General features: G+C 41.1%; 5 protein-coding genes across 5 annotated transcripts, besides 2 other annotated features; 3 read left to right on the top strand and 2 right to left on the bottom strand.

The window, feature by feature from the left end:
• Positions 1-890: 890 nt before the first annotated feature.
• KLLA0_D00231g (glycoside hydrolase family 13 protein) lies at positions 891-2,663 on the top strand (the record flags this gene model as incomplete). The annotated part of the gene is made up of 1 exon (XM_453081.2): positions 891-2,663. The coding sequence occupies one exon, from the start codon at positions 891-893 to the stop codon at positions 2,661-2,663; it is 1,773 nt and encodes a 590-aa protein (XP_453081.2).
• A 387-nt stretch (positions 2,664-3,050) lies between these two features.
• Positions 3,051-3,141: a long terminal repeat.
• A 234-nt stretch (positions 3,142-3,375) lies between these two features.
• KLLA0_D00209g (uncharacterized protein) lies at positions 3,376-3,753 on the top strand (the record flags this gene model as incomplete). The annotated part of the gene is made up of 1 exon (XM_453080.2): positions 3,376-3,753. The coding sequence occupies one exon, from the start codon at positions 3,376-3,378 to the stop codon at positions 3,751-3,753; it is 378 nt and encodes a 125-aa protein (XP_453080.2).
• A 63-nt stretch (positions 3,754-3,816) lies between these two features.
• Positions 3,817-4,228: a long terminal repeat.
• Positions 4,229-4,239: 11 nt separating this feature from the next.
• On the bottom strand, positions 4,240-4,680 carry KLLA0_D00187g (uncharacterized protein; the record flags this gene model as incomplete). Its single annotated transcript, XM_453079.2, has 1 exon — positions 4,240-4,680. One exon carries the CDS (start codon positions 4,678-4,680, stop codon positions 4,240-4,242), a length of 441 nt encoding a protein of 146 aa, XP_453079.2.
• Positions 4,681-5,762: 1,082 nt separating this feature from the next.
• Positions 5,763-5,981, top strand: KLLA0_D00157g (uncharacterized protein; the record flags this gene model as incomplete). The annotated part of the gene is made up of 1 exon (XM_002999319.1): positions 5,763-5,981. One exon carries the CDS (start codon positions 5,763-5,765, stop codon positions 5,979-5,981), a length of 219 nt encoding a protein of 72 aa, XP_002999365.1.
• Positions 5,982-6,667: 686 nt separating this feature from the next.
• On the bottom strand, positions 6,668-8,191 carry KLLA0_D00143g (MCT family MFS transporter; the record flags this gene model as incomplete). Its single annotated transcript, XM_453077.1, has 1 exon — positions 6,668-8,191. One exon carries the CDS (start codon positions 8,189-8,191, stop codon positions 6,668-6,670), a length of 1,524 nt encoding a protein of 507 aa, XP_453077.1.
• Between the last annotated feature and the right edge of the window lie 4,240 nt (positions 8,192-12,431).

Here is a 12,431-nt window from a genome sequence, read left to right as displayed (position 1 = left end):
GCACAGCCGTTTTTACTTTTTTCGCACTAGTTGCCGAAGAAACTGACCGAGAATTGTACTCCATTGAAATCCGCATGGATACTTGACTAAATGGTGGGGTACCAGTTTTGCTTCTCTCTCCGATTCAACATTTCATACCGTTTTACCGCCTGAAATGGCACTTGCAATGAATCTTTTGTGAACATTCTTTGTTACCCCGGATTTTCTTCCGATGTATGAAAACAAATATGGGGAAAAACATGGTGAAGACGGAAAATCTCTGCATACTTTTTGTGTTTGGGAAACCAAAGCGACATTTGAGATAAGGCTGTTCTATAGAATTCACGTACAGGAAAATTTCCACCCGTATTACTTGTGACCACATCTGGGGAGATTTCATTTTTTTTGCCCTTTTCACTTTCCTCACAGAAACTACGTTTTTCCTTTTCCCTCGAGAAAATTTCTCCATTTTTCCGTTTCCCTCGAGCAAAGTTTCTATTACTTTTAGTTGAAACTACTAACTTTTGTTTTTCAAAAAAAATTGGCTGCATTCAACAGAATGGTAATAACTTCGATAGATGGTCATGCCAGACGCCATCTAGAACAGTACAGCACGTTGAAGAAAGGTGTGGGGAAAACGCTGTTTCTAGTTCCACCCCAAAAACTCATGACTCCACCCGGTCTCTTTCAAGGTGTATCTTGTCTAGCATAACATCAAACAGATAGTCATATTACTGTCATGTCTGTTCAGCTGGATAAAACTTGCTCAATTGTTAAGTGTTACAAACCAGGACCAGAAAGATTATAAAAAAGCGTTATTCCAAAGGTATGACAGGACGATCGCTGCAAGAAAAAATAAGAGAGAATAGACTCAAACAGATCGAAACGTTAAGCGCAAAAAAACATCAAGTATGACGATTACCAAGTTTGTATCCGAGCACCCCCAAACAGACCCAAAGTGGTGGAAAGAAGCAATTGTTTACCAGGTTTACCCTGCTAGTTTCAAAGACTCTAACCATGATGGATGGGGTGATATCAAAGGTATTGATTCGAAGCTGGAGTACATTAAAGAACTTGGAGCTAACGCGATTTGGATCTGCCCATTCTATGATTCTCCACAAGAGGATATGGGTTATGATATTTCAGATTACGAAAAGGTTTGGCCACGCTACGGTACGAATGAAGATATCTTCAATTTGATCGACAGAGCACACGGTTTGGGAATCAAAATCATTGTGGATCTTGTTATCAATCACTGCTCTTCTGAACACGCTTGGTTCAAAGAAGCTCGGTCGAGCTTGGATAACCCCAAACGTGATTGGTTTATCTGGAAAGCACCAAAGGGATTCGACTCCAATGGCAAACCAATTCCTCCCAATAACTGGAGATCTTTCTTTGGTGGTTCTGCCTGGGAGTACGATGAACATACCGGCCAATTCTACCTGCGTTTATTTGCGAAAGGTCAACCAGATTTCAATTGGGAGAATGAAGTGACTCGTAATGCCATTTACGAAAGTGCTGTAGGATTCTGGTTAGACCATGGTGTCGATGGTTTCAGAATCGATACAGCTGGTCTATACTCCAAGCAACCAGGGTTCCCTGATGTGCCAATAATCAACCCTGGTTTGGACTTCCAGCATCCTGACCCAGCTATTTTGAATGGTCCAAGGATTCATGAATTCCACAAGGAGATGAACAAATTTATGAGAGAGCGTGTTAAAGATGGCAGAGAGTTGTTAACGGTGGGTGAGATTCCTTGTGGGACTCATGACGTGTGCAAGGCGTACACCAGTGCAAAAGAGCAAGAAATTACTCAACTATTCGAATTTGAGCACGTGTCTGTGGGTAGGAAGCCGGGAAATGTTGGTGTAGTTAACTTTAAACTGTCAGAATTCAAGGATGGTATTGCGGCAGCATTCCAGTTCATTGATAAGACAGACTCTTGGTCCACTGTCTACATTGAAAACCATGACCAGCCACGTTCTGTGACAAGATTCGGGGATGACAGCCCAGAGTACCGAGAAATATCAGCAAAATTGCTGGCTCTGTTGGAAACAAGTTTGACAGGCACTCTGTACGTATACCAAGGCCAGGAATTAGGTATGATTAACTTCAGAGACTGGCCAATTGAGAAATATGAAGATGTCGAAGTGAAAGGTATGTACAAGATGATGGTTGATCAATTCGGTGCGGACTCTGATCAAGTCAAAGATTACGTTAATGGTTTGCAGTTGATTTCTAGAGACCATGCGAGGACTCCATTCCCATGGACATCCGAGGCTCCATATGCTGGATTCACAGACGGCAAGGAACCATGGTTCCCTTTAACTGAGACTTTCCAAGAAGGTATCAACGCCGAAGATGAGCTGAAAGACCCAAAGTCTGTTTTCAATTTTTGGAAGACGGCTATTGAAGTCAGAAAGACACACAAGGATGTATTGAATTATGGATATGACTTCACCTTTGTTGACCATGCTAACGAGAAACTCTTTGCTTTCACTAAGAAGTACGGAGAGAAGGTATTGTATGTGGTGTTGAACTTCAGCAAAGAAGAGATTGAGTTCAGCTTCTTGGAAGGTTACAACTCTTATGACTACATTTTCGGTAATTATCCAGAGGCCGAAATCGACACTGGATCTAACAAGTTACAGCCATGGGAAGGTAGATTTTACTATGCCAATTGATAGTTTGTTTAATCTATACTATTGACTGTTGTTTGTAGGTAGACAACAGTGTTCTCCTGAGTTTTAATGTTCTATTAATATATTACGTATGGTATTCAAGTTTTCAATTTTGTATAGAATAATGCTTATTATTGTTACTAACTGTTGGACTGGAATAACATCGAATTTGGTAGTAGGGAGTTTGCCTAGAGGGTTGGTAGTATTCATGTAAATGGATGTCATTTGACTTGTAGCTGATAATAATTAATAGATATGTATTGGTGGCCAGTATACGAACTTCCGAGTAATTAGGAAAATTACTTACGGTGTTCTCCTTGGATGAAGGAACTTCTACTTATATACTTGTTACATCTGATGTTCAAATACTGGGTGCTGTAGCCTTGATGCTGATCCTAGTTCCTCTCAGCTCAGCTTCGTATTTAGCATTGGTTCAATAACTGGCGCATTAGAAAGGCTCCTACAACGCCAGAGAACAACAGAATCTGATACAGTTTTGACTAAGTCGCATTGAAGATTAATTTTCTCGTTACGTCTCTGCTTATCTCTGTTCAATAGATGCAACACCATATTTATCAAAGATTTTTCTTTTTCAAATTCAGGGTCCGTGTATTTATTTATCACAAGTGCTCGATAATGGTACAATTTGATCATATATCCTTCATAATATTATGCTGTCCAACAACTTGTGTTAAATCACAGAAAGTAGTCAACAATGTCACTGGAAGTTGGTGGACCAACATTATTTTGCACTGAACAGTATGTGCTACCAATAGATTCAAGCACTACATTAGGTGATGCCATACGCTGTGGCCGCAGCTGGGGTAGCAGACATCCGAGTGATGATTGGCTCCCTGAGTCGATGGATATATCTCCACCAATTTACAATGCTTCTGCGCCAAATACAGATCTTAACAGTACGCACCGGACTTGTGGACCATATTTCATACTTGCAGGGAGCTCTAACATAACGCTATTACAAGCTTGGCAATGTGGTGTACTTGCTGGTAACAGAGCTACGTCCTCGTCGTCCAATGTGGTAAAGACTCCCCATTTATTGTACCTGATGATTCTAATTGCGTATTTCGTGTGATATTGGAAAACGATTACTTTAAATCGATCCTTATTTCTCCGATTTGATGCTTCCATTTTGTTCTGTTGGACTGGATATTCATCGTGTATGGTAGTAGGGGCTTGGCCTAGAGGGTTAGTAGTATTGATGTAACTGGATGCCATTCTGACTTGTAGTTGTTAATGAAATAATTGGATAGTTAAATTGGTGGTCGGTATACAAACTTCGACTAATTAAGTAAATTACTTACGGTGTTCTCCTTGGTTTCTTACATCTGACATATAAGTTAATGTAGAACAATAATTAGTATGTCGTCAAATCCAGAGGGGAAAATTGGATGAAGAAACCTTCTACTTATATACTTGTTACATCTGATGTTCAAATAATGGTGCTGTAGCCTTGATGCTGATCCTAGTTGCTCTCAGCTCAGCTTCTTATTTAGCAAGTTCAATAAATGACGCCTCAGAAACACCCCCACAACCGCAAAGAATCAACATTCTTGTGCAATCAATTGTGTACAATTGATAGCGAGTCTAGCTCAACAGTGCCTGTTTCCCAGAAGGCATCAAGATCTGCCTGAATGTTTTCTCTCTTCTGCAGTTCACTATTCCAATTATCAACTGCAATACCAGAGGCTAAAGAATAAGCCAGTATCTTTGCTGTAGTGTTGCTGTCCAGATCTTTTGGAACAGAAACGAAAATTTCATCATCGCACGGCATAGCAAGTAATAAAGAATCCCAGTCATCTAACCATTCTGGAAGAGGGAGCTCAGAAACATCAATGGTATAGCTAGTGGAATTGAAACAAACTGAAGTGGAATTGGAAACCATATCCAATTCAAGTGAGTTGACAGCAGTGGAGTTTGCATCAGGCAGCGGAGCGGCTGCAGCCGGAGAAAGTAGCGAAAAGGACAATAAAACCTCCAAATAAACCAAGCTAATGTACATGGCGGCGGTATTAGATTATCTATACTGAGCGAAGTCTAAATGACAATATATAAACCGATCATCAAAAAATACTAAGTGAATATACAGCTAAAGATATTACGACAGATCCAGTAAACAACACCTATTTTATATATTTGGTAGATACGAATGAGTGTTTAGTGTTTGATACCTGACACCGGTACACATTCGTGCCAGGGACCACATTAAAGGAACTGCTACGTGTCATCATCGCTTACTGTTTGTGTATATCAGGTAGCGTAGGTGCCAAGCCTTTTTCTCAAAAGATCTACTTCCTCCGATAAATGTTATCACGCGAAGATAATTGCTCAAACAGAGGCTGTGGGATCATAACCAAGAAATACTGGTTGTTGAACCTCAAGGCAATCGAAAATATTAAGTCTAAGAGCTATGATCAGTGAAAATCCCAAAACACCCGAAATCATTATACCTAATACGGAATGAAAAGCAGTGCATAATCAGGATTTATTGTTAAAGGCTCCAGAAAACATGGATTAAGTTGAATTATGCTCAGCGACAAGTTCGCAGTGCCTAAAAACCAAGCTTGAGGATTATTTCCTCCAGAGATCACGTAGTACCATGAAAATTAAGTCTAAAAGCTGAACACACTTTCCCCGCAGCTTCTTCCTTCACTTCAACATTTTACGTTATTACCTGCTATTGCTAGCTCATGAAGGAATGAGATACAGGCAACGTCAAAATTTGCAAAAAAGGGAAAAAGGAAACGAAAATAAACGCTGGACTGGTCTGCATGGTTCTGCACAGGTCTGACTAGCCACATACCGGAGCTTCGTTATCTTTGACTTTTTCAATTTTCTTCATCTTCTGCTTTTATTGTTAGCCATTTTTTGCACTGCATTGAAAATGTAAGGAACGAATATATGCAGCAACGTAAGTGAAACAGACATCTACAAGATAAAACCGCATTCCTCACATGTAAAAGGTACGTAGATATAAAAATGCCAAGATAATACAACTTGAAGCTTAAACTCTTCCAGCAACAATTATTTATTGCTGAAAGTTTCTGATTCAAGCAACCAAATAAGTCCAATAGCACAATTACGATGGTCAGCTTGGAATGTTTATTACTTGCTAGTTCCATTCCGAATTTCCGTTTGTTCGATCAAAGTTTAGCTGGCGATACATTCACCGTTATCTCATCCGCCGACAACAGTAGTGGGTACTTTTTGAATGTGAGTGCGTACTTTGAAAACGGGTCATTTTACCGTTGGGAATCGTTCGCAACAGTTGCTGCAACTTCAGACTTTTTCGCTAGTCACTAACACTTTAATGTAGCTAATTTTATTGAAAGCGAGGAGGTACAAGCTAGTGTAAATGGTTCCTTTACAGAAACCATAGCCGAGCCCCACACATTAGTAGCTACTCCAAGTGGTTTGAAACAAAGAGCGATCAACAACTGTGGGCAATTCTGCGGTAAAACAGATCATTGCCGGGGCAGTAACAAGAGATGTCGAGGATGCCGTATTCTGCAATGGGCAATCGGTTTGTGGCAAAAGCATTGCGTTTTGTAATTGGTATTATGGGGCCTTAGCATTTGGCAGTTATCCGACAATGTTTCTACTCTCTTAAGAAAGGATTCGTTGATAGAACAAAATCTGATGCCTGTCATTTCAGCTTTGTGTTTAGGCAATGATGGAAAGCTCCGGGTATTAAATTCGAGGTTAGAGTTATTAGTGAATAATATTTACCATGTGATTCGATGCTTCTTCGACGTTTTCTTTGGTTTCTTCTATTTGGCACATTGGTTAATGTAGATCAATAACGAATAGGTTATCAACATCGAATGGGAGAGGGGACAAAGAATCCTCAGTTTATAAGCTTGGATTTGATGTTCAACTACTAGATGCTATATACTTTCTCCTGGACTACACTAGATTCAGCCATTCTTCCAATACTTGACTAACTGGAAAAGTCTCTACAACGTCTTGGAACAACACTGTCAAGTTTCTCACACCTTTCGATATAACTTGCCGTAGTGCGCCATTCCTTTCAGCGCATCGACAAGGTTTACCCTCAAATGTAGCTCACCATCATCGTAGCCAGTCTTTTCAACCAAACTTACTTTGTCGCGTGCGATAATAATACCGCGAATGCACCAAAGAGCTAACGCTGCCAACAGGTACGCTGTTCCACAGTAAACTGCCGTGTACAAGTAGGCGTTCTCCCCTGGCTTAACATTGTTCTTTGCAAGAGAAATACCAATTACAGGTGACACAATAGCACACACTCCAAGAAACATCCACACTACCGAATACACCGCTTCTAGTTTTGGCAAACCGACCAACCGTGTTATTATGGAAGTGAGTAGTAGCCATATTGATCCCATCAACATTCCCTCGAAGAGACCGAACACGACAACTGTTGCGTAATTTCTGCACGGAATCCACATTCCATAACACAGAATAGCTACAATCAGATGGCAGAACATCCCTGTTGTCACCGCTCCGAACTTATCGGCGGCAAGTCCCACAAGAGGTCTTCCAACAATGATTCCCACACATATAACACAGGACACCGCCGAGGCTTGTTTGGAAGTGTAGCCGAGAGAAATCGTAAACGAGAACAGAGAATAGACCTGAACAACATAACCAAGCATGGTGAAACACACCCAAAGGATCAATAACCATATCACTGGGTACTTGAACATATCCAGCGCCACTGCTGTTGTGGGCGTATCAGAATACTTCTGAACCTCGTCTCTTCTGGTTCTAATCAAAAGCACCGCTACAGTACTCAGCACTGAGCATATGATACATTGAGAAATCAACGCCCACTTGGAATCATAATTATCAATAATGCGTTGGGTGGAGAGGTTGAAAACGATTCCTCCAACCCCCGTACCGGCCACGGTAATCCCCAGAGCTAGGGATCTTTTCTTCCTAAACCATGGTGCGGCTATTGTAGTGTTTGGAAAGCATATTGCGCCTGTACCTATTGAGATGAACACACCTTGAGTCAGATACACCTGCCATAATTTGGTAGAAAAGGCAGCTAGTAACGCGGCAACATTCTGAATGACGATTCCAAGCGAAATGAGCTTCCTTGGTGAAGTGTTTATCAATATATAGTTGTACAAGGGAGAAAAAAGAACCCCAACACCAAAGCTCAATCCCCCAATGGCAGCATAGTCGAGTTTACCTCCAGTTTCGTATTTTCCACTATCCATGTAATATGACAAGTAAACACCGTAACCATACGACGCACCAGAGGTGCAGAAGTTTAACAAGAAGGATGAGAAAACCACCACCCAGCCATAGCCTCCATCTGGAACTTTTATTTTGTTGTAGCTATCATCCTCATCTTCTGGCACAGTCTCAAATTCATAAATAGTTTGCTCCTTTTCGAGTCTGCCAGGATCTTTCAATTCTCCTGCTGAAGAAATGTTTGAAGTTTCCAAGCTGGTAGCGGCCTCTCCTTTCTCTCTGAAGGTAGTATTATTCTCGGACATGATGCTCTGAAGAGTTGCACTCATTCAAGTTGTCCGAGGTTGTAAAGATAAAAACTGATCGTGAAGTACCCCGTCAGTTGGTGTGCAACGTCAGATTCTTTAGAGGTGTATTTATATGTTTCCAGGTTAAGAAAAAAGAAGAAAATACATACCAACAGGAGTAGAATCAAAAGAGATAGAGTCAAAATTTGTCATAGAAGATGAGATGACCCAGCAGAATATCCGCAGACATCAATACTGGTATTTTTTTCCAATAGATTGCAATTACTGAGACGTTCGAACTTCGAGAGTGTGCTGTTGTCTCTGTGGCAGACTTCGTCTCTCTCGACCGGTTGATAATTTACAGGTGCACAAATACCAGTTGCAGAGGGAAACATGTGAAAGGCCTTCCTCACCACCGGCCCTCATGCTGGTCATTTATGCAGTCGTGTTGTCAAGTTCTAGATCCAAAGATTCAAATTCACTCTTCTTTTTTCATCAAAATAAATGACTTTTTATTATCAGAGTGTTCCAATAGGAGAGAGTGATATACCCTATAACTCATCAGCGAATGTTCCGACGTATCTCCTTCGGAGTATAGCGTTATTCAGTAGCCTCATTACTAGGTACGGTAAGTATTGGGAGTATATAAAACTATTTGAGGGTACATGTCAGGGTTTGAAGTTAGTGGCTGACCTGCTCAATAGCAGTTAATCAAGTTAGAAATTCTTCACTCTGTCTGCCTACAGTAGAAAATTGAAAATTAATAATCTCAAAAAAAAAACCTGTAAAAAAAACTGTAAAACAAAATGAAAGAAGTCAAAGAATGTGACGCAGCCTATACCATGCCGTCATGACTGGGAATTGAGTTGATCACGCGGGAGAGGTGAGCAGACAAATACTCGTAAGCCGTCACCGGAGGTGCCCCAATGCCATTAGAGTTACTCTCGATGACTCTACTTGGAACGGGATCTAGGGTAGTGTCTGCGTCAGGATGGGTAAAAAACACAATGGAGTATCTGTCACTGGATCTCGTTTCACCAGGGTCAATTTTCACTCTGTGTTTCGTGCTCCTAATAACGCCTTTTGTCCAAAAGCTCAACATGTCACCGAAGTTAACGACAATTGGAGGAGCCGAACCTTCGTATCTGGAAGTCAAAAACGGAACCTTTGTCCACTGGTCACAGCCCGGGTCCAATTGCACTTCCAGCCCTTGCTCTCCTTCCTTTTGAAGCAAGAGTGTCAATGCGCCGTAATCCGAATGAGGTCCAATTCTTAGCGTCGGGTCAATCCCAGAGCTGCCATCGACGCCATCATCCCTGAAAAGGGGATAGTGCAACAACCTCATGACACATCCGTTCTTCTTATCGTCACTGAACCTGGATACAAAGAAATCTTCTTGGATGATTCCAAGGGCTACCGTGAATAATCAGTGTATCCATAATTCTTGGCGACATCGAAAGCATATTGCAGCTTTTCGTGGTGGGGAGTATTGGTGAAGTACTCCATGGATAAGCGAAACAAAGCATCTACTTGTTGTTGAGAAAAAGAGTGGCCGTCAATAAACAGAAAACCTTGAGTATTTGCAGCTTCTAATAGCAGACGTGAAGTTTCTTCTGCAGGAGCACGCAAATCAATGACCTGGAAAGGGTGAGATGACATGTCTAGTAGATGTTAGTAGTTTGGTTTTGGACGTATTGCTCTGCAGTTTGAGTTTAGTTGATGAGTAAATTAAAGAATAATTAAAGTCGAGAACGACAGATTGTTTAAGTAAGATCGCCGGAAGTTGTCGTTGTGAAAAAGACAATTCTAGTCACGTGGAGCGGTGACAGTTTCCAGTAATTCTGGAGACTACATTTCATGAGATAATTTTCAACTTTCGAAAAGGAAAAGAAGGTTTCAGATGGAAAAGTGAAAGGGAGGAAGAAGAGGGAGGGAGAGAGAGGGAGAGAGAGGGAGGGCGAGTATCTCTGTCATATAAACAGTATAGTAGCAGTATACATCGAATAAGCAGTCCATAGTTCACAGTTTAAGACAAGGACTTTATTAACAGAAGCCATGAACGAGGGATAGTTGTTAGTAGAGTGTTTGCCGTGGTCACGTGTATGGAGAAGCGTATTCTATTCACAGGGGAGCTCTTACAGAGGAATGACAGATGGAGGGATGATGGACAGGAAGTATGAAAATGAAAAACACTTCCTCTGTTTGTCACGTGAATAAGTTCAGGAGATGATTCACGAGGATTGATTGATCGTGGTGAAAAATGAAAATGATTGAATCAGTCACGTGAATTCTGTGAGGGAACATCCATTTACAAGGGGGGACCCTTGTATTCAGCAATGATCCATCCATTTACAAGGGGGGCCCCTTGAGGAGGACGCCTGTGGTGGCAGGAACAGTGCAATGAAAAATGAAAATGGGATGGTTGAAGTAGTCACGTGTATTCAGTAATGGAGTACCCATTTACAAGGGAGGACCCTTGTGTTCAGCAAGATTCATCCATTTACAAGGGGGGACCCTTGTGGTAGCAGGAATAGTGAGTGCAATGAAAAATGAAAAAAATGAAAAAAATGGGAAAGCTGAGGGAGAGAGAGGGAAGAAGTGAGGAAATGGGACAGGGGAGAAGTGCCTAGCTCCGTGCCGTATGAAATGACAGAGATGAAAATGAAAAATGAAAAGCGAAAAAAAGGAAAATGAAACAGATTTGAAGGAAAGGGGTAACCCGGACAAAAACAGGATTGAAGTATGGATTGAGAATGGATGGGATGGGACAGGAGAGAACCACTGAGGTTCGTGCCGTATGAAACGATATAGAACAGAAGGTGGGTGAAATGGAAAAGCGTGGGTAGAAAGGAGTGATAAGAGGCACGTGATATAGAAGAAAGCAGGGTAAGTATTAGGGTCAAGAAGTGAAGTAATTTTAAATGAAGTTTGGTGGCAAGAGAAGCAGAAATGGGAGATGTGGGATGGGAATTGTTTGTGCGGGTAACTGTAGTAGCTTAGGCACGGCCAGGATGAGATCAGAGGATAGGATAGGAATAAGGTTGATTAACATGGAGAAGTGTAGTTTAAGTGCGGGTAAGTAGTAATTGTGAAAAACAGTGGAGAATTCTGATATTCAGAGGGAGAGAGGGAAAGAAAGGTAGAATGAGAAGGGATGAAAAATGAAAGTGAAGAGAAGCAGGTGAAGAGAAGCAGGTGATGGGAAGCGGGAGATGGGAAGCGGGAGATGGGAAGCACGTGATTTATAATAAAGCAGGGTAACTAAGGAAGTGATGAAGTGAAGTAATTTGAAATGAAGTTTCATGGCAAGAGGAGCAAAAGTTGGAAGAAGTTGAAAATGGGTGATAATTGTGCGGGTAACGTGTGTATCCTATGCAAGGACCAGGCCCAGCAGGACCAAGCATTGGCCATGGCAAGAAGGTGGATTGACAAAGAAAATGTGATGGAAGTGCGGGTAAGGGGAAATGGTGAAAAACAGTCAAGAATACTGCCAAAAAAAGTATAAATTGAGGAATGAGAATGGATGAGAGTGAAAGGAGAAAGCGAAAGAGGAGAAGAGGAAAAAGAAATTAAAGTAAAAAACAAAGAAGCAAAATTACCGAAAGAGGAAATCCGTTTCGAGTGATTAGAAAAGAGAAAATGAGAAAATGAGAAAATGAGAAAAAGAAAATTACCAGAAGAGGAAATCCGTCTAGAGTGATTAAAAAAGAGAAAATGAGAAAATGAAAAAATGAAAAAATGAAAAAATAAAAAAATGAAAAAAATAAAAGTAAAATTACCAGAAAGGGAGGAGCGGGGTGTACGGATTTGATTAGGTATGTGGTGTACGGATTTGATTAGGTATGTGGTGTACGGATTTGATTAGGTATGTGGTGTACGGATTTGATTAGGTATGTGGTGTACGGATTTGATTAGGTATGTGGTGTACGGATTTGATTAGGTATGTGGTGTACGGATTTGATTAGGTATGTGGTGTACGGATTTGATTAGGTATGTGGTGTACGGATTTGGTTTTGATTAGGTATGTGGTGTACGGATTTGATTAGGTATGTGGTGTACGGATTTGATTAGGTATGTGGTGTACGGATTTGATTAGGTATGTGGTGTACGGATTTGATTAGGTATGTGGTGTACGGATTTGATTAGGTATGTGGTGTACGGATTTGATTAGGTATGTGGTGTACGGATTTGATTAGGTATGTGGTGTACGGATTTGATTAGGTATGTGGTGTACGGATTTGATTAGGTATGTGGTGTACGGATTTGATTAGGTATGTGGTGT

This window comes from Kluyveromyces lactis (assembly GCF_000002515.2).
Source record: "Kluyveromyces lactis strain NRRL Y-1140 chromosome D complete sequence".
NCBI classification, from domain to species: Eukaryota; Fungi; Ascomycota; class Saccharomycetes; order Saccharomycetales; family Saccharomycetaceae; genus Kluyveromyces; species Kluyveromyces lactis.
Note: the sequence above shows the minus strand (reverse complement) of the source record. Positions and strands in the feature narration are given on the sequence as shown.